Source organism: Staurois parvus, unplaced genomic scaffold (genome assembly GCF_062004578.1).
Source record: "Staurois parvus isolate SC_StPar_1 unplaced genomic scaffold, SC_StPar_1.0 ptg000159l, whole genome shotgun sequence".
Classification (NCBI taxonomy): Eukaryota; Metazoa; Chordata; class Amphibia; order Anura; family Ranidae; genus Staurois; species Staurois parvus.
In genome coordinates this window covers 3,267,659-3,289,781 of record NW_028317955.1, presented here as the reverse complement: position 1 = coordinate 3,289,781, position 22,123 = coordinate 3,267,659, and the positions used below count along the sequence as shown (strand labels likewise).

At 44.7% G+C, this 22,123-nt stretch overlaps 1 protein-coding gene across 7 annotated transcripts in view; it reads left to right on the top strand.

Moving 5' to 3' along the window:
* The window catches only part of LOC149463148 (uncharacterized), a 99,205-nt gene that overhangs the window by 22,276 nt on the left and 54,806 nt on the right, over positions 1–22,123 (top strand). For all 7 annotated transcript variants that reach the window (XM_089675852.1, XM_089675851.1, XM_089675846.1 and 4 more), the window contains one exon: positions 8,049–8,208. In XM_089675852.1, the coding sequence (XP_089531978.1) occupies positions 8,049–8,208 (160 nt within the window). The remainder of the gene's footprint in view (positions 1–8,048; positions 8,209–22,123) is intronic.

Below are 22,123 nucleotides of genomic sequence, written 5' to 3'. Positions count from 1 at the left end.
GATAATCATCTGTATAGCACGGTCACCGCAGACTGGTTATACAGAGGGTTAAACAAACACAGTAGCGCTCTTTTAGAGGCAGGAATTCGTAAGTTGCAATAAAGAGCTATAGAAACAGTTCAACACTTTTAGAAGGAAAGATTTATTACTAAAAGGTCAAAAGGGTGCAATAAAAATATTTACAGAAAAAAGATGTAACCAATATATATATATATATATATATATATATATATATATATATACAGAGAACAACAGCACAGCAAAGAGATAACAGAGAGAAGTTAGAGGGATAAAGTACTTGCCAAAATCCTGGGTTAGCAGATCAAGTTTCAGAGCGAAAGGGCACGGTCTCCCCAGGTGGTTCTGATGTTAAAATGGAGAATTCTTCAACTTCCTTATCTTAGGCCTGAAAACCATTTTGTTGTTCCCCAGCAGGGGGTGTCTCCGAAGTCAAGGACCAATGCCCCGTTTAGGGAGGGATCGTCTGGGCAGATACCTAAACTAGAGCCAAAATCTCTCATAGTTCATATTTTGCTCATAACTTTCCCTATGCACAAGTGACATTCCACCCGCGGGTAAAATAGTATGCAGACGCCTCTGACGAACGGTTACATATGAAATATGAAATACATATTTGGAAGGGCTCAAGAGATGTAGATTTTCTGCTGTCCTAGGTATTCCAGTCAGGGAGTGTGACATATCAAACTGTTTGTCTTCTCGTGGGCAATCTGAAGATAGGCCTGGTTTTTATATAAGTCTCTCATATTCCAAGATATGAGACATAGGGGAAAAATGGATTTTAAAAGTGTTATCTAGTCTCTACTCCTCAGGAAGGTCTTTGAACTCCTGTCCTTTACGATGTGCTAGATTTCACAGCTCTCTTAGACAACCAGGCACTTCAGCTCAAAAATGTTTTATAGCTCGAAGCCCACTGCTGTGCCCTGGCCGGCCTGTAACACTTTTAACACACAGGCCATATGTCACTGTGTATGAACAGAAAGGAAGGGGGGATGATGGGACAAAATGGAGATTTCTTAACAAAATAGAGGACTGCGTCCTTCTCTATGTGTATGCTTGCTACAGCTGGGAAGAAGCATAAATGGCTTGGGCCTGGAATAGAACAGTTCTTGTCCAGGAGGAAGACATCCCAACCTGAATTGCTCCTGCTCTTCTGGCCAGTCCAAGCCATGCTTCTATGCTGCTCATCGAGGTCTCAGCTCTGCTAGATGGGGGGCCTATTCTGCTGAACTTTGCTGGAGCTGGTTAGGGACTTGGTTGGGGATCTGGTCTGAAGACGTCACCGTCTGGAAGATATTGGAAGGAGGCTTCCAATTATCCAAGGACATTAGTGTGCACAGACCAGAGTAACAGATCCCAGTCACTGTGTGCTGCGTCTATCTCTTTTGCCTTAGAGTCAGCATTGCCTAAAGGGAACATTGTTCTTGGTGTCATGGTGTCCCAGTGTAGGTCAGGCCATTATTTGCTGCTGCAATGATTGTGATCAGATTCTTTAGGAGTAAGTTTAGTATCCTCAAGTTACTTCTTAACATTGCTGAAATATCCCACAGTTACTCAGCACTCATCCAAGTTCAAGTTTGCAATAAAGCATCAAAAAAAGAAGAACTGTAGACTGATTACTGAGCCAAAAAAGTGACTATGACTGTGTGCCTGGCTGCTAGTGTATCTACTGGGAAAGAACCTTGGGACCTAAACGGCACATATTTTAGATGGTAAGCACTACACAGTGATGCCACCCTGCTGGCTGTGTAGTTGCAGATGTGCATGAATCACAAGACTAGCACCAAGGGTTGATGTATCTTCTCATGTGAAGATGGCCGAGCCATCCCGACTCCAACTTCCCCTCCCAATCTTTCCTTAGGTTCCTTTCCTGTTCATCTTTTCTTTTTTTTTCAGCTCTTCTCTACTTTTATTGTCTTTCCTTTCTCTGCAATTTGCATCCTATTTGCTCAAAAACGAGACCACATAATGCTTTTCCAATGGTGCACCAGGTTATTTGGTAACATACCTTTGTGATTTGGCTGCAATGTGTCCCGTTCCCAATCACCATACTTATCATCTATGCCATGCTAGAGAACTTGCACACTCACACCATACATGATACCTCAATGTACTTGCAACTGGATTTCATGTATGTTTACTCTGCTATGTGCAATTCCTTATGTTATTTTGTGCCTTTATTAAAACTGAAATCGAATTACAAGCCCGGCTAAAATGAAGCAAACTTAGCAGATAAAACAGTTCATATATTTGCATTTCCACTATGTATTTAGCTGTTTGCTATTAAAATTAACTTGGTGATTGTATATATACATAAATTCTGCAATACAGATTCCCAGAATGAGTATTAGTGTCAGGGTCATGTTGTCCCTTTAGACCGGATTATTGCTGTAGATTTTGTTTTTTATTCAACTGCTAAGCCTTCAAGTAGTCAGGCCTCTCTGTCGTGCATATGCATTTATAAAGGAAATGAAAAAGGGAATGGCTCATTTCATAAGCCATGTCCAATACATAGCCGCTAGCAATAATCGCATGTAAAATCCGACAGGCTGGTTGTACCTAAGTTGATCGATTGATCAACTTGGGTACATTCAGCCTGCCCCTACATGGTTCAAATCAACAGGGACCAGCCAAGATTAGAACCATCTATGAACCGCTTTAGTTGAGCTTGGTGGTTCCGACATTTGAGCCATCTACGGAAGCCTTTAGAGGATTTTGATTAGATGAGGGATCTTGTTTTGTCCAGAAATTTTACCCAGGAATTCTCACAAACTGGCACATAAAGCTTGAAAACAAGGAGTGCACCTCATACAGCAAATATTTTCCTAGATGTGATTGCTGCCAGATTTGATAGAACAGCTACGGAAAGAAAAAAAACTGTTCTTTGGTCTGTGAGATTAGCACTCATATCATGGTATGTTTTACATTGGAAAGGAAGAACACAGAAAACATTATCTCTGCATGTGATAAAAGAGTCATACGCTAGCTAACCAACATATGATGATAACATGATTTGTAACATCCGAAAACTGATCATCTTTCACAATACTGTTGAGTTGGTAAGCCGACTAAATAAAAGAAGAATTTGCTAATTATTACCTGTCATCGGTTGTAGTCTAATACCTGTAATCACATAGTGACTTGTACATGTTTGATTAGGGGACGCTTTTGCAGTTAATTGTGTTAAATAGAGGTACGTTTTAATGGTTGAGGGTCAATATATATATAAATATATATAGTGGTGGTATTTCCTTTGCTGCCTCTTGAGATAGCTTTAAGTTGAAGTTATGTACACACTGGGATTGATTTACTAAAAGCAAATAGACTGTACACTTTGGAAGTGGAGTTAATCCAGAGTTTAGTAAATGAGGGCAAGCTCTGCTGATTTCAATTATCCAATCATGTGCAAACAAAATGCTGTTTTTTGTTTCCTGCCATATCACTTTGTATTCTTTGTAATGTGAAGCTTCACCTCATATACTAAGCTCTGGAGCAACTGCACTTGCAGAGTGCACAGTCTATTTGCCATTAGTAAATCAACTACATTATGTACTATGGGTTATGTACACATAGGGGATGATTTAATAAAGGCAAATAGGCTATTCACTTTACAAAAGCAGTTTCCCCAGAGTTTAGTGAACAAAGTGAAAATTCACTTTGCCCAATCATGTGTAAGTTAAAAAAAACATAATTTTTGCTTGCACATGATTGGATGATGGAAGTCAGCAGAGCTTCACCTCATTAACTAAGCTCTGGGGAAAATTCCCTTGCAAAGTAAACAATATTTTTTTTGTCCATAGGGAGAGTTCACAGTAGTATCTGTTTCAACCAGCTCCGCTGTCATGTACAACATAAGCAGCTTATACACAGAAAGCACTAACATAACCTCTTTCTACCAAGAAAATAGACCTAATGCCGAGATCCACTAAATACAGAAGTTCATTGAAGCTGCCACTGCACAATGGGGTTGATTATCTAAAGGCAAATAGGTTGCTCACTTTGCAAGGGAAGTTGCACTTTGCATGGGAATTTTACCTAGAGCTTAGTGAAGGTGGTGAAATCACTTGGCAATGATTACCCAATTACTAAATACAGAAGTTCATTGAAGCTGCCACTGAATAATGGAGTTTATTATCTAAAGGCAAATAGGTTGTTCACTTTGCAAGGGAAGTTGCAATTTGCATGGTTTCCCTAGAGCTTAGCGAAGGTGGTGAAATGTCACTTGGCAATTATGACGGTGCACGGCATCAGACCCCAGCCCTTCTCACCAACTTGACCGAAGGACCAGCCGATCTCGCACCGCACTGTCACTTGCGTAACAATGTCACTCTCAGCTGCGCCCTGCACAAAGATTTTCCAGCTCGTGGGTCCACAATCTATGTGCCAGCGGCCTGAGAGCGATTGTTACTGGGTCAGGTTAATTACGCAATTAACCCTTCACACAGCCACCACCACCTTTTTACAGAGAAGGAGGAAACTCACAAATCTTAGCAGTAACACTATGATATTAGTATACGCGTCTGTAATACACAGTGTCACCACAGACAGATGTATTCAGAGACTGATGTGAATGTACAATATATATGTAAAGCGCTGTGTAAATTGACGGCGCTATATAAGTACCTGAAATAAATAAATAATAAAAAGTTCAGAGGACTATCACATACAGTAGCACTCTTCAGAGACAGGGATTCTTTAGTTTGTATTAAAAGCTTTAGAGACAGTTCAACACTTTTCAGAAAATAGGATTTATTACTAAAAAAGGTCAAAATGGTGCAATTAGAATATTTACAGAAAAGGATGTAACAAAGATATAAAGAGAGCAATAAAACAACAGAGAAATAAAAGAAAGAAGTTCAGAAGGCAGAATACTTGCAAAAGTCCTTGGTTTCAGCAGAGTCCAATTGTCCAAACAAAAGGCTGCTTTGGCTCTCAAGTCTCTTAGATGGTTCCTGATCGATGTTAAAGGAGAGCTTATTTTTCTCCAGGCTGTCAGTCTTTTTATATCATCTCAAAGGGGTGTATCCTGAGAAGAAATGACCAATCATCCAGTTTGGGGATGGGCGTTAGGCGGTAACCAAGGTTATGACCAAATCCCTTACAATTTCATACTAAGGTCAATAACCTTCAAAAGGTACAGATAGCATCCTAGCAACTTGCAGATTAATATTTAGAATTATATTCCAAACGCAAAGATGTCAATCATAGCATATCCTTGCCACTCCGGATAAAAGAGATTGCTTTCTTCTCTCTTGTAGGCGCTACATAGGGATGTAAGGTGTCATGTGACTCGTATTAAAATGACCTATCCGAATGTATTTTTCATATCAATGTGCCCAGTTCCTGCTGAAGTTTATGAATTTGTATGAAAAATGACTCGTGGAATGTACATTTTATGGCACACTCTAGCTCTAATGGCCTAACCGGTCATGACTGAGGTATTGTTTTACGATCGGGCAGAGGAAAGTGGTTTTCAAGCAGACGCCCTGAAACCAGACTAATTAGTGGTTTACAGCCATGGAGCTCATGTAGCTGTGTTTTATTTAGGATAAGAGGCCCTTTTGACCTCCGTTCACTTACAGCCTCACATTACATTCAAAAGGGAGGAGGGAGGACAGGAGAGACAACATGGCTGCGACCTAACAAGATGGCTGTCATGTACAGCATCCATGCCTCTATTGCGCACAATTGTCACAGCAATGATTACCCAATTATTAAATACAGAAGTTCATTAAAGCTGCCACTGAATAATCATGTTGATTATCTAAAGGCAAATAGGTCATTCACTTTGCAAGGGAAGTTGCATTTTGCATGGTTTCCCTAGAGCTTAGTGAAGGTGGTAAAATATCACTTGGCAATGATTATCCAGTTACTAAATACAGAAGTTCATTGAAGCTGCCACTGAATAATGGGGCTGATTATCTAAAGGCAATTAGGTTGATCACTTTGCACGGGAAGTTGCACTTTGCATGGGAATTTTCCCTAGAGCTCAGTGAAGGTGGTGAAATGTCACTTGGCAATGATTACCCAATTCTGCGCAAGAAATATGTATGTATGCATGTATATATATATATATATATATATATATATATTTAGTTATTTTAAGTGTTTTTGCTTGAACATGATTGGATGAAAGAAGTCAGCAGAGCTTCATTAAGTTCTGGGGAACATTTCCATGCCAAGTGCAACTTACCTTGCCAAGTGAACAGTCTACTTGTCTTTAGCAAATCAACCCCAATGTGTCTCAGGAGAACAACATGCTCTGGCTTCTCTGAAATTTTTTTCAAATCCTGAAGCAGCTTTGTGAAAGCTTCATCTTCAATTTAGAACAATAGCAACAGTGGCCTAATAGCCTTTGATTATACCAGCTTATCGGGACCTCACCGCACCCGTTCCAACCCAACTGGCTTTCCCAGTAGTCTAAGTAGACATAAAAAAACATCCAGGGGAAAACATAAACCCTTCCATCATTCCCTAGTCCCAGTATTATAAAATACTAAACAGACATCTTGGAACTTTAGTAAGGGGTGCACCAACATTCTACATTTTTTTTTTTTTTTTACATTTAGTTCCGCTTTAAATAACAGCGTCCAATGGGGGGAATGTGGACATCACATCCAAGATGGCAGCGCCCAACAGCAGTCCCTGGATTTTTGGATGTCTACACAATGGCAGCTTTTATAGCTAAATTACATGCATAAAATAGATTAAATATATATATATATATATACATATAAACTTTTGGGAAGATGTTTGTTGAAATAAATAATCTGCGAACAAGGTCTCTAAAGCAGCAGTAAACCCACAAGCAAACATTTCATTTATCATATTGCAGCTTACCAATTCTTAGATGTGATGGCTGCATTAGATTTCCTTTTTAGTTTTTAGTTTTTTTTAGGCTTTTATTTTCTCCTGGTGATCCTGCCAGTAAGTCTGTTGTTTTTCACCAGAACAAGCTCTCCTGCTGATGTAGCAGTTAAAGGGGTGAGACAAACTATTTGCCACTGGCAGGGGTGCTTACAAGGATCAACTTTTATTTATGTAAAACCTTCAGGCTCCTTTCACACTACACAATTTGGTTTGATTCTGCCTGCGATTCCAAATGGCGTGGCGATTTCAGCCCAATATGCAGCGAGCACTTTGGTGCCATTATCGTTCAATGGCACCCCAAATGTTCTGCAATTCTGCAGTGATTGTCATGTGACACGGCAAACCGCACCTTTAAAAATCCTGTGCATCTTGTTGTCCGAAAAGGAGCAGGAGCTTCTCTTTGGGCGACAAGTGTATACAGGGCAGCCAAGTGAATGACACACAGAAATGTGTGAAAATTGTGCTGTTAAAATCACGTAACGGTAACTCTCGTGCCCACTACACAAAAATGTGAACGGGTCTTATGCCAAAAGAAAAAAAAAACTGTTGCTGTACTTGCTTGTGGAAGGGCCCATTAGCACCACAATTTCTGAATTCCAGATATGTTTTTTTATGCTCGTTATTGATGCCATTATTATGTGTCCCAGTAAGCTTTTGAGGAGTTTCAGTGCATTTGTTTTCACTCTTTTTTTCTTCACCTCAATTGAGGACATGTGCGCTTCAGTGCACCTTTAATGCATTTTGCCACACTCCAGGTGCTTTCCATACAGAAAAAAAATGCAACATGTTCTACTTTTTGTTGACTGCATTGGAATGCACTGCACTAGTGTGAACTAGAGCCATTGCAAATCATGTTAAACACTGTCCATGCAATTTTGATGCAGAATAAAAATGCATCTAGTGCAGGGGTGGGTAACCGTGGCCCTCCAGCTGTTGTAGAACTACAAGTCCCATAAGGCATGGCAAAACTGACAGTTACAAGCTTGACTCCCAAAGGCAGAGGCATGATGGGACTTTTAGTTCACCAACAGCTGGAGGGACACATTTGCCCACCCCTGATCTAGTATAAACCAGCCCTATCTGCATTGTATGCTGGAATATGACTTCATTGTGTTAGTGTATCTAAATCTTCTAGTCCAACTAATACTCTCTTCCCCCAGACTGGCAATGCTGCTGTCCAAAGATGTACCCTGTGCTCCTTCATCCAGAGTGGGGGCATTCTAACACAGGAGGTGTGTTACCAGCCAAATCATCAGCTGAAATCAGAGGGGGAAAAGCCTATAAAAAGAAAACAAATGCATCCACCACATCTAAGGATTGGTAAGCTGCAATATATTACATTTTTTACTTTAGGTTTAACCGCTTGCCGACCACGTCACCTAGGAGTACAGCGGTAGAGCGGCTCTCCTGTGCCGAGTCACATATCTGGGTAGGGGGCGCTGGCTGGGCTGTGATTAAGCACAACACAAGCCGATCAGTGGGTGTCAGCCAATGATTAACCGCCAGCACCTGCTGATCAGCAAGGCACATCCCTTAGTGAAAACACCTCACAGTACACACATAAACATTGGTTAGGCACACATTTACCCTTTGATCACCCTAGATCACAGGTGTCAAACTGGCGGCTCTCCAGCTGTTGCCATACTACAAGTTCCATGAGGCACTGCAAGATTGACAGTTACAAGCATGACTCCCAAAGGTAGAGGAATGATGGGACTTGTAGTTTTGAAATAGCTGGAGGGCCGCCAGTTTGACACCCCTTCCCCAGATGTTTAACCCCTTCCCAGCCAGTGTCATTACTACCGTGACAGTGTATATTTTTAGCACTGATCACTCTATTAATGTGACTGGTGATGTCAGTGGCAGTTGGCTTCCCCCAGTGTCAGTGTCAGTGTTCGATTGCCCTCCACACTATTGCAGTCCCATTATAAAGTTGCTGAACGCCTTCCATTAGTAGTATAAAAAAGTAACACTTTCCCACAAAGTGTCAGTTAGTGTCAGATTGCCCGCCAGTCTATCACAGTCCTGCTATAAGTCGCTGATCACTGCTATTGCTAGTATAAAGAATAAATAAATAAAAATTTCATTATATATACCATAGTTTGTAGACACTATAACATTCATGCAAATAAATCAATATACACTTATTGGGATATTTTTACCAAAATAAGTAGCAGAATACATTTTGGTCTACATGTATTATGAAATATGTTTTTTTTACGCTTTTTATTGCATGTTTTATAGCAGAAAGTAAGAAATAGTTTTTTTTGTTTTGTTTTTCGTTTATAGCACAAAAAAATAAAAAACCCAATGGTGATCAAATACCACCAAAAGAAAGCTCTATTTGTGTGGGAAAAAATGTGATAGAAATTTAATTTGTGTGCAGAGTTGCATAACTACACAATTGTCAGCTAAAGTAATGCAGTGGAAAAAAGCAAGAAATGGCCTGGTCGTGAAGGGGGGGTTAAATATACGGAGGTCAAGTGGTTAATACCGCTTTAAGCTGCTTACATTTACATATATGTATTTGTAAACTAAAAGAAAGTTAAAAAAGCTATGATTAGGGTCATCTGGGCATCCGCCTCAAATACACAGAAAGAGAGAGGATTCTCCACTTTGCGCAGAAGTCATCCATTGCTTCAAGGGTTCAGGAAACTGGTTATAAGATCCTGACCAGATGGTATAGGGTTCCTACGATCCTTCACCGCATTTTCCCGCAGGTTTCGGACATGTGTTGGAGATACGACACTGACCGGGGTACGATACTGCATATTTTCTGGGCTTGCCCTAAAATCAAACGCTTTTGGCAAATGGTGGCTGGCACCATTAAGGATCTGACGAGTGTAGATGGGCTTGTGCGGCATTCTTGCTGCACCTTGTAGACCGCCCCATTAAAAAATATAAGGCCTCGCTGACAAATCAGTTGCTCAACGCGGCCAAGGCTTGTATTCCTCTGTGCTGGAGATCTGTGCACTCACCTACGAGGTCCCTTTTGGTTTTCTAAAGTTAATGAGCTACGCGATATGGAGGATCTATCAACCCCTCTGTAAGACCGAGGGGACGTTTTTCGAGACACTTGGAGACCATGGCAATATTTTGTCTATACTGACTGTTATCTTCAAGTGTCCTCTGTGCCAGACTGAAGGGTTTGGATGTCTGGCCTGTCTTGGTTTGTGTCAAGGATCCCCTCGATCCCCGCCGCGATGGTCCCGGCGCAGGCGCAGTATGCCGCCCGGCGCAGGGACTCGAGCACTGGGTCCGGGCCGGCCGCGGCGTTCGAGTTCGCGCATGCGCAGTAGAAGCCGCGGCCGCCCGCTGGGCACCAATGGCAGCGCAGGGCGGGATATTTAAACGACCCTGAGCTGTCATTCAGTGCCTTCTGGTCTTACCTGTATCCTGTATCCGTGAACCTGTGAATTGTAAGTTGCTGACCCGGATTGTACCTGACCTTGCTGTATTTCTCCTGCCCAGACCCTTGCTTTGCCTGACCTCTCTCCTGAATGCCCCCTATTGGATTTGACCTGCTGTTGCTGACCTGGCGTGTGACCCGACTATTCTATGCCCGCTGCCTTGTACCTTGCCGTCCTCTCTGTTACCGACCCGGCCCGTCTGACCTTGCTCATCCATCCATCCATCCCGTGCAGTGGGGTCTGCTGACCTCCTCATATCAGACTCTTCCCCGTGGGAGCCCTTGGCGCATACCACTACCACTGACGGACGCACCCAGTAGCCACGACCTGGTCTCAGGGGGCTCCAAGTCCATCCCCACCATCAGGGGCCCTGGTGAACAAGCACCCTGGGACTTAGACTCCGTGCGCTGGGGACGCCTACTCAGTGGAGTGCTAGTGGTACCGCCAGGCGGTCCCTTACAGTACCAGAAGGCCTGAAAGATGAGCTCGCCCAGGTGGAGGTGCCTGAGACTTTAGAGGACTTAATTGCACTGACTATTAAGATTGACCGTAGACTGCGGGAACGCAGGTTTGAGAGGTCCGGCCAGGGTCATGGAAATCCCTGGGGGCCATTTCAAGGGCCCAGTCAAGCACCTAGGCCAAACATCCAGAACCGGCCACCTGGAGATATCCCTGAACCTATGCAACTCGGCCTGGCGCGGCCTAAACTATCTCCAGAGGAACATCAGCGCAGACGATCCCAGAACCTGTGCCTCTACTGTGGCGAAGCTGGTCATATGGTACGATCCTGCCCGCAGAAACTGAGTAAGTGCACCTCTTCTTCCTTGTCCATTGGCAATGTTAGTCCATCCCAATACTTAGTGGTGCCCCTTTCCTTTCAGCTTCCAGAAAGGACCGTGGAAGTGTCGGCCATAGTTGATTCGGGGGCATGCAGCTGCTTCCTGGACATTAATTTTGCTCACCAGCAGGGTATTCCTCTCCAATTGAAACAGAAGGGGTTCAATATTTATTTGGCTGACGGTTCCCGGATAAAATCAGGGGTGGTGAACCAGGAAACCCCCTCCATCGCCACTGTCATTGCCGGCCAGCACCAGGAACTGCTCCGCCTGGATGCTATAGCTTCACCCCTCTTCCCAGTCATTTTGGGGCTCCCATGGTTACGGGCCCATAACCCCCAAATTGACTGGGAGACCGGAGTAATTTCGTTCCCTTCTCCATACTGTCGGGTATACTGCCGCACTTCGGGCCCGGGGGTCCCCCAAATCCTCCTGTGCTCTGAGGGGGAAGCTGAATTAAAACAGGTAATCCCGGCAGCCTACCATGAGTTTCTAGATGTGTTCAGCAAGCGGGGAGCTGATACTCTACCCCCCCACCGCCCTTATGACTGTCCCGTTGACCTGTTACCCGGTTCAGAAATTCCTTTTGGGCGAATCTTCCCCCTTTCAGAGCTCGAATTGGGAGCCCTGAAGGAATATATCGAGGACAGCCTCCAGAAGGGGTTCATCCGCCCCTCCACTTCACCGGCGGGGGCGGGAATTTTCTTTGTTGAAAAAAAGGACAAAACCTTGAGGCCGTGTATCGATTACAGGGAGTTGAACAGGGTCACGATAAAGAACCGTTACCCACTGCCGTTAGTACCAGAATTGTTCCAAAGTTTAAAAACAGCAGTGGTTTTTACAAAGCTGGATTTGAGGGGAGCATACAACTTGGTTCGCATAAGGGAGGGGGACGAGTGGAAGACGGCCTTCCGCACCCGCTTCGGCCATTTTGAATATTTGGTCATGCCGTTCGGGTTGTGTAATGCTCCGGCCACGTTTCAACACTTTGTGAATGACATTTTTAGGGACTTCCTGGATGTCTTTGTTATCGTCTATCTAGACGACATTTTGATTTTCTCCCCTTCCTTGGGGGAACACAGAATACATGTAGCGAGGGTATTGGGGCGATTGCGGCAGCATGGGTTGTACGCCAAGGCAGAGAAATGTTGTTTCGAACAATCCAGCATTACTTTCTTGGGCCTGATCATCTCCACCGCGGGGGTCACGATGGATCCCCAGAAAGTCGCTGCAATACTGGATTGGCCTGAACCCACGGACAGGAAAGGCGTCCAACGGTTTATTGGTTTTGCAAATTTTTACCGAAAGTTCATCAAGAACTTCTCGGGTCTGGTCTCCCCCATTACTCAGCTAACCAAGCTGGGAACCCGGTTCAGATGGACACCTGAAGCTCAGAAAGCTTTTGAAGCCTTGAAGAAGTTGTTCACCTCGGCACCCATTTTGGGTCACCCAGACGCCGCCCTGCCCTACATCCTGGAAGTGGATGCATCGGAGAATGCGGTAGGTTCCATTCTCTCCCAGCGGAAGGGCACCAAGGAATTGCTCCATCCTGTAGCTTTCTTCTCACGGAAGCTTACCCCAGCAGAGAAGAATTATGATATCGGTGATCGAGAGCTACTGGCGATCAAAATGGCATTAGAGGAATGGAGGTACCTGCTGGAAGGTGCTGTGCACCCCATCTTAATTTTTACTGATCACAAAAACCTAGAATATCTGAGAACCGCCAAGCGTTTACGCCCGCGACAGGCAAGATGGGCACTATTCTTTTCTAGATTCAACTTCCACATTACGTACCGGCCTGGATCAAAGAACACTAAGCCAGATGCGTTATCACGTATGTACGAGGACGCCAAGGAGACCCCAGTACCCGACACCATCTTGTCCTCGGGAAACTTCTTGGCCCTTCAGTCGGACCTTCGTTCCAAGATAATGGAGGCATCCACAACCGTCTCTACCTCAGCCGGAGGGCTCCTCCAGAACAAGGGGGGACTCCTATGGAGGGAAGATCGGATTGTGGTGCCGGAGGTAGCCCGAACCCTGGTCTTGGGCCATTGCCATGACCACCTGATGGCGGGGCACTTTGGCCCAGAAAAGACCCTGGAACTTCTCTGACGCTCCTTCTGGTGGCCGGACATGGCTAAAGATTGTAAGGGCTATGTAAGGTCCTGTATCACCTGCCAAAAGAATAAGCCTTCCAGAAACAAAGTTTGGGGTCTGCTGCGACCCTTACCGATTCCTGAACAGCCTTGGCAAAAGATATCGTTAGACTTTATAGTCGAGCTTCCGCCATCTCTAGACCACACGGCAATCCTGGTGGTCGTAGACCGCTTGTCCAAGATGGCCCACTTCATCCCGTTGAAGAAAACCCCCTCGGCAGCCGAGACTGCGCGAGTTTTCATTCGTGAGGTAGTAAGGCTGCATGGGGTCCCCGAAGACATTGTCTCAGACCGAGGGGTCCAGTTCACGTCGAGATTTTGGAGGGCACTGTGCAAAGCCCTGGACATCAAATTGTCCCTTTCCTCTGCATTCCACCCTCAAACTAACGGTCAAACCGAAAGGACCAGTCAGACCCTGGAGCAATACTTGAGATGCTACACGTCATTTACTCAAGATGACTGGATGCCACTTCTCCCCCTAGCGGAATTCGCATACAACAATGCCCGTCACTCAGCGACGGGCCAGTCCCCGTTCTTTGCCAACTATGGGTTTCACCCTGTCTTCCTCCCGGATTTGGTCCCGGAATGCCCAGTACCAGCATCGCAAGACGTAGTAACGTTTTTCTCCACGAACAATAAGAAGCTTCAAGAGGCCATCAGTCGGGCCCAGGAAGACTACAGGAAGGCATTCAACAGGAAACGGAGGGGAGATCTTGTGTTGCGGCCTGGGGAGAAGGTTTGGCTAGCGACGTCCAATTTAAAGATGCTTTGTCCGTCGAAGAAATTGGGACCCAAGTTTATAGGCCCCTTCTGCATTAAACGGATGGTCAACGAAGCGGCCTACGAACTCGTCCTTCCTGACACACTCAAAATCCACCCAGTCTTCCATGTGTCTCTGCTGAAGCCAGTAATCCCAGATGCCTTCCCTGACCGAGAATCTAGACCCCCGGAAGCCATAACGGTCGAGGGTGAGGAGGAATTTGAGGTGGAATCAATCCTGAAGTGCCGAAGGAGGGGGGGCCAGGCCCAATTCCTAATCAAATGGAAGGGCTATGGCCCTGAGGACAATTCCTGGGAACCAGCCCAGAATGTCCATGCACCTAGACTTGTCCGGAGGTTCTTTCGTGATCACCCGTGGTGGAGAGATCGGGTGGGCATCCGGAGGTTGCCCGTAGGGGGGGGGCAATGTCAGGGATCCCCTCGATCCCCGCCGCGATGGTCCCGGCGCAGGCGCAGTATGCCGCCCGGCGCAGGGACTCGAGCACTGGGTCCGGGCCGGCCGCGGCGTTCGAGTTCGCGCATGCGCAGTAGAAGCCGCGGCCGCCCGCTGGGCACCAATGGCAGCGCAGGGCGGGATATTTAAACGACCCTGAGCTGTCATTCAGTGCCTTCTGGTCTTACCTGTATCCTGTATCCGTGAACCTGTGAATTGTAAGTTGCTGACCCGGATTGTACCTGACCTTGCTGTATTTCTCCTGCCCAGACCCTTGCTTTGCCTGACCTCTCTCCTGAATGCCCCCTATTGGATTTGACCTGCTGTTGCTGACCTGGCGTGTGACCCGACTATTCTATGCCCGCTGCCTTGTACCTTGCCGTCCTCTCTGTTACCGACCCGGCCCGTCTGACCTTGCTCATCAATCCATCCATCCCGTGCAGTGGGGTCTGCTGACCTCCTCATATCAGACTCTTCCCCGTGGGAGCCCTTGGCGCATACCACTACCACTGACGGACGCACCCAGTAGCCACGACCTGGTCTCAGGGGGCTCCAAGTCCATCCCCACCATCAGGGGCCCTGGTGAACAAGCACCCTGGGACTTAGACTCCGTGCGCTGGGGACGCCTACTCAGTGGAGTGCTAGTGGTACCGCCAGGCGGACCCTTACAGTTTGGTTGCCCTGGGATGGGAGGGCTAATCCGCTCCTCTTTTCTAACTTCTCTGTCTTTTTTTTTTGGTGTCTTTCTATTTGGTCCTTCCTTGTTCATGTTTCTTTTTCTTTACCCCTTTCTTCCTGGCTTTCCTCCTCCACTACACCTGGCTTTTCTCCTCCACTACACCCGCCTTTTCCCCTTGCCCCTTTCCTTTTCCCTCTGGCCCTGTTTTTTTCTTGTTCTTTTCCCATTCTCTTCATGACTCCCCTGCATAATCATAGTTTTTTCTTTTATTGTTGATTTCGGGGAACCCTTTGCTGAAATAATTCTCCCAGATGGATACCTGAGATCCTTGGTCGGTTCTCTATTCCAAATGTCTGAGATCTTTGGTTGGCCAGTTGTCCGTGTGGCCTGTGTTGTTGATATCTGTACTTTGACCATTGATATACCAACCGGTTCGGGCCACATAGTACCATGCACTTGACTTTATTTTTTATGTCTATGGTTGAATTGGATGGACTTTTGTCTTTTTTTCAGCCAGACTAACTATGTAACTATGTCTAACTCGGTTTTTACCACGCTGCTGTCTGTTTATTTGATTATTGGTTCGCCCATATGTGAGATGGGGAAACAGTTCTCATTGTTTGAACACTGTGTGTAAGTAAATTAATGTTTTGACTGACATTCTGCGGTTTAGCCACAAGATGTCACTGTTTTTCTAACACAGCCTCAGACTGCATAGATATTTGTATATTCATGAAGAGGTGGGGTTTTGCACACAAAGTTGGAGAGAACAGGAAGTTGAGAGAGAAGCCATGTTTTGGAGCATGATGAGTAAGGGCCGTGTGAGCTGAGATCTGATGACATCCAGGTGTGAAAGTGTCCTTCAGTAACCAGAGCTGCAGCTGAGTGAAGCTGATGAGATTGCTGCCAGGAAGGCTGACGAGAGCAGAGGAACTAAGCAACATATACGGCGAGACTGCATGCTTGTTGGAGTGACATTTGTTCTGTTCAGAGTCACCAGCAGATGCAAAGCAGACCTGGGTCGGTAAGATTGTGCACGCACCTCATTTCAGTGAGACTGAGTCCAGGCCTATAGTTAGTTAGGGTCTCTGTTTGTGTCAGGCCACAAGTGTTGTTACTGATCATTGGAAGGACTCCACAACTTAAAGTGACATTTCACATTGGAGAGCTGATAAAATCCTACAAACTCAAGCCAGACTGGCGTTTTGCTCAGAAGGAATACTCAGGCACGTGCTACAGGACCAGTTCGGAGAGGGAATACTGTAGATTTGTGTAATATTGCAAGCTGTTGTGCTGCACCTCAGGCTAGTCCATGCCATACACCCATACACTGATTCTTGTTCTTTTAGGGTAATAACAGGTAAGGTGTGGCAGCTTAGTTGTGCCTGCCAGTAGGTAAATTACTACACCTTCTACATTCATCCATCAGGAGGCGCCGTGCTGTGCAGCACAAGGGTCTCAGCCTTTGGGCTGGGTGTATGTAAATTTATTGTATGTTCTCAGCATTTGGTGTCGTGTTTATTTGCCACATCTAAGTAAAATTCTGTTGTGGCAAAAGCTGGTGTTGGGGTTGCTTTCCTCGTTCGTGACTTCACTGTATCCTGGGGAGCCCACTTCGTTACACGGCTTACACATATACTGCCATTTGTTATGTAACTTTTCTGTCCTGCACAGGGGTGGACTGACAACTCATGGGGCCCCCGGGCAATAGGAGATCATGGGGCCCCTGTGTCCTTGTCCAAACTCGAAAAGCCTAGGAAAAAGCTACCAGGGGCATCTCATGGGGCCCCTTACTGACCCTGGGCCCTTGGGCAGTGCCCAAGTTTCCAATTGGTCAGTCCGCCCCTGGTCCTGCATATTGTGCGTATTTTGGCTACTTTGCAAAAAAATTATATATAAAGAAATTACAAAAAAAAAAGACTATGATTTTCCTTTAAATATTGTAAGCCACCCTTACATTTCTAATGGCTGCTAAGTGCTTTCTAACAAAGCTGACACAGGGGGTTAATATGCGACTGTTGTATAAACAAAGCGTTATCTATGGACAAGCTTTTTGTCATGTAGCAGCTATGATGAAATTCCCCTTTGACAGCTTCCAGTTTTGTTGTACATTGTTCTTGCTGTACACAAGCTCAGGTGTGAGATCCACCTAGGAGATGCCGAATCCCCAGTGATACTCGGGGTTAAACAGCTTTAGAAGCATAGCTTCAAATTTCCATCCAGGCTGTCAAGAAAGCATATGCAGCCCTCTCTGCAATATGCAGCTTTCAGATAACAGCCTCGCATGTTTTTGCCCTGGGCATATTAGTTAATTAATAACGCTTACATTTGTTTTGTCAAAACAGTAAAAATGCTTTTTAAATGCATTATGCTATTGTGCCTAAAGTAATGAAGTGGCAAACACATTTCAGCTTCTAAGCAACATGCAGATTAGGAGCTAAAGAATGTACAGTAGTAGTTGTTATGCAGTCCTGAATGTCTGTTTCACCTTTAATATGTTAACTCAATAAAAAAAAAAAAAAAAAAAAGATTTAAAGGGTAACTCCACTTTTGTGGGAAAAATTAATAAAATAGCGTATACGGTTGCGACTCAAGTCCTATTGTAATTGAATGTTATTAAAAATTACTTTTCCTTTTCAATCTGCAGTGCTGTCATTTTCTGTAAAATGCAATGCAATTTGGCAACCTGGAGGTGTTCTGTACACAGCAGTGGTGTCCCTAAGCAAGAGCGGGGGGGGTGCACGCCGCACTGGGTGACACTTAATGTACGGGGTAACACCGGACCTTCTCCACAAAAAGGTAAGTTTTAAAGCAAGCCGACAATCCCTGCAGGATGGATCGGATCTGCAGATTGAGCATAATGGATCGGAGTCCAATCCATTATGCTCCCCAATCTGCAGATCCGATCCATCCTGCAAGGATCGTTCTCTTGCTTTAAAACTTACCTTTTCGTGGAGCTCGTGGAGAGATCAGTTAACCCCGTATAGGTTGCAAGCTGACGATCCCCGCAGGATGGATCAGATCTGCGGATTGGAGAGCATAATGGATCGGACTCCGATCCATTATGTGAAATCCACAGATCCGATCCTTCCTGTGTAGATTGTCGGAGGGGTGACACCAAGTGTTACCACACTGGGTGACACCAACCCTAGGGATGTCCCTGGTACACAGGTCGTGTAAAGAATGACCCCTGAAAATGTCATTTCCTGCTTGTGTGATTGGCTAACTGATTTTCCCAGACATCTGCAGTATTATTATTATTATACAGGACTTATATACAGTTGCAAGAAAAAGTATGTGAACCCCTTGGGATTACGTGGAGTTTTGCATGAATTGGGCATAAAATGTGCTCTGAACAGTCTGCTGAATATAATACTACACAAACATTAGATGTTGCCATGGTTTAATTGCACATAAAATGTAAACATTCACAGTGCAGGGAGGAAAAAGTATGTGAACCTTTGGACTTAATAACTGGTTGACCCTCCTTTGGCAGCAATAACCTCAACCAAACGTTTCCTGTAGTTGCAGATCAGACCTGCACAACGATCTGGAGTAATTTTGGACCACTCCTCTTCACAAAACTGTTTCAGTGTAGCAATATTCTTGGGATGTCTGGTGTGAATCGCTCTCTTAAGGTCATGCCACAGCATTTCAATCGGGTTGAGGTCAGGACTCTGACTGGGCCACTCCAGAAGGCGTATTCTGTGCTGTTGCAGCCATTGTTTTGTTGAATTACTTGTATGTTTTGGGTCATTGTCCTGTTGCATCACCCATCCTTTGCGGAGCTTCAGTTGGCGGACAGATGGTCGTACGTTTTCCTGTAAAATGTCTTGATAAACTCTGAAATTAATTTTTCCATCAATGACAACAATCCGTCCAGGCCCTGAGGCAGCAAAGCAGCCCCAAACCATGATGCTCCCTCCGCCATGTTTTACAGTGGGGATGAGGTTTTGATGTTGGTGTGCTGTGCCTTTTTTTCTCCACACATAGTGTTGTGTGTTCTTCCCAAACAACTCAATCTTGGTTTCATCTGTCCACAGTATATTTTGCCAGTAGTGCTGTGGAACATCCAGGTGCTCTTTTGCAAACTTCAAACGTGCTTCAATATTCTTTTTGGACAGCAATGGCTTCCTTCGTGGTGTCCTCCCATGTACTCCATTCTTGTTTAATGTTTTCTTTATTGTAGATGTGTCAACAAAAATGTTAGCATGTGCCAGAGATTTCTGTAGGTCTTTAAGCTGACACTCTGGGATTCTTCTTTACCTCATGCAGCATTCTGCGCTGTGCTCTTGCAGTAATTTTTACAGGACGACCACGCCTAGGGAGAGTAGCAACAGTGCTAAACTTTCTCCATTTGTAGACAGTCTGTCTTACCGTGGACACATGAACATCAAGGCTTTTGGAGATACTTTTGTAACCCTTTCCAGCTTCATGCAAGTCAACAATTATTGATCGTAGGTCTTCTGAGAGCTCTTTTCTGCGAGGCATGGTTCACATCAGACAGTGCTTCTTGAAACCAGTAAACCCAAAACAGGTGTGTGTTTTTTAAGGGCAGGACAGCTGTCAGCAACACATCATATATAATCACACTGATTGGAGTCAAGGTTGGCTCACTCCTGGCTCCAATTAGCTCTGGGAGAAGTCACTAAGCTAGGGCCTCACATACTTTTTCCTCCCTGCACTGTGAATGTTTACATGTTATGTGCAATTAAACCATGGCAACATCTAATGTTTGTGTAGTATTATGTTCAGCAGACTGTGTTCTTCTATTGTTGTGACTTAGATGCACATTTTATGCCCAATTCATGCAAAACTCCACGTAATCCCAAGGGGTTCACATACTTTTTCTTGCAACTGTAGCGCCGACAGTTTGCTCAGCGCTTTACATTATAAAGGGAGATAGTACAGTAACAATACAGTTCAATACAAGAGGGATTAGAGGGCGCTGCTCCTTGGAGTTTACAATCTAGGAAGGAGGGGGCAGTATGATACAAAACAGATTTTTGGCATCCCCTGCAACAAAATTGTCATTTTTGGTGAGATACTCTCAAAGGGAAATCACATCTGAAGGGCTGCAGACCGTGCCAATTTCTTCATTACAGCCCTGCAGGGGATTAATAATTCTGAAACCACTCCCATACAGATTCACTTTGCACATGGACACAGACAGATATTTCTCCAGAAGAACGTAAGGTAGCAACCTGCAGCAAAGTTTGTCCAAATCCTTACAATATACGTAGACTACCCAGAGGGAATTTTTTTTTTTCTCAGCAAAAGTGGAATTACTTTTTAAGCAAATTAATAATTTGTAATCATTTTTTAAATATATGTAGTGCTAGCCCCCTGACGGCCCGTTAGTTTGTACCTGGTTCTCTTCCCCATTTGGTGTGGAAGCAGCTAGGCACACAGCAGCACAGATAATCTCATGGCTCAGTGATCAGACTTGGGGTGTCTTGTGATGCTTTAGTACAAGTTTAACTTAGTTGGGGTGTAGGCAGTGGTGTATTTAGGTGTTGTGCTACCCTAGGCAACACAAAAATTAGCGCCCCCCCCCGCAGAAAGAGCCTGACATTGACCAACATCACCCCTGCCTCCCACCCAAGAGAGCCTACCACTGCCCCCCATACACCAGCCACCATCCCCCATGGTGAGAGAGAAAGACACTCACCTTCACAGCTCTGGACATCCCTGGGAACGAGAGTCCGGCTGTGCATACGCCGTCATGAAACCCGCAGCCTCTCTCCGGAACCCACCAGGTCCCCATGCCGCGTGTGTCCCTTCTTCCATGGGGAAATGCTGCCCCTCCCCCTGAACAATGCCACCCTAGGCAAACAAATGCCTTGTTTGCCTTGTGGTAAATACATCCCTTGGTGCAGGGATTGGTGGGATACTCCAGACTGTGGTGTAATAATCAGAGGACACTTTTTCTCTGTGTCTAAACTTCTTAGGATAGACCCCTTTAAAAAAAGAAACTAGGGGCTAGGGGAGTGAGCAATCCGGTACGGGACCTCTGTGTAAGGTCCCGATCATGTGATCACTGATTGGCCAATCATTGATCACATGAACAGTAGTAACTAAGATGCCACTTCTGACATCATTGCTCACTACTTGTAAAATCTGTGAATGATCACAGAGATGACATGGTACAAGGTTATTCACAACAGCCTTGTACCATGTGACAAGCTGTGACCAATAACGACTCTCACAGTATTTCTCAGTGGCTGCAAAGAATGCAACCAGAGAGAAGAAATTATTGCTTTTACAGCCTTTATGGGTATAAAAGCAATCAGTGTAAAAAAAATTAAAAAACCTTCATCACCCCCCACAAGTAGTACAGTGTCACTATGGTGACACTGTACTGCTAGGGTGACAGCCTGTTAAAAAAATAATAATAATATAAAAAAAAATTTAAAATGGAAAACAAATTTTTGAAAATTATAATTTTTGGTTATAAACTAATTTGGGTTATTTATTTGTACTAAAAAGATAGCTGAATACATTTTGGCCAAGATTTATGAAGAAAGATAATTATTTATTTGCAAAAACACTTTTTTAAAAAAAAAATTTGGACTTTTTTATTAACATAGCAAAAAAAAAATAAAAAATCCCAGCGGTGAATAAATACCACCAAAATAAAGTTTTATCTGTCTCATAAAATTCATATGGGTCCAGTGTTGCATAACCGCGCAATTGTCATTTAAAATGTAATAGCGCTGAAAGCTGAAAATTGGCCTGGACAGGAAGGGGGTAAAAGTGTCCGGACTTGAAATGGTTAAAGTCCCCAGGTAGCACCCTTTGCTGGCCCATGGTTGTTGGTGTTGCTGATCACACAGAAAAGGGCAATGTGTAATTGTACTGTGACCACAAGAATGTGTTGTATAAGACATCCCTGTACTTTAGCCTGTGTTATTCTAAGGGGAACACCTCGGTCCAATGCT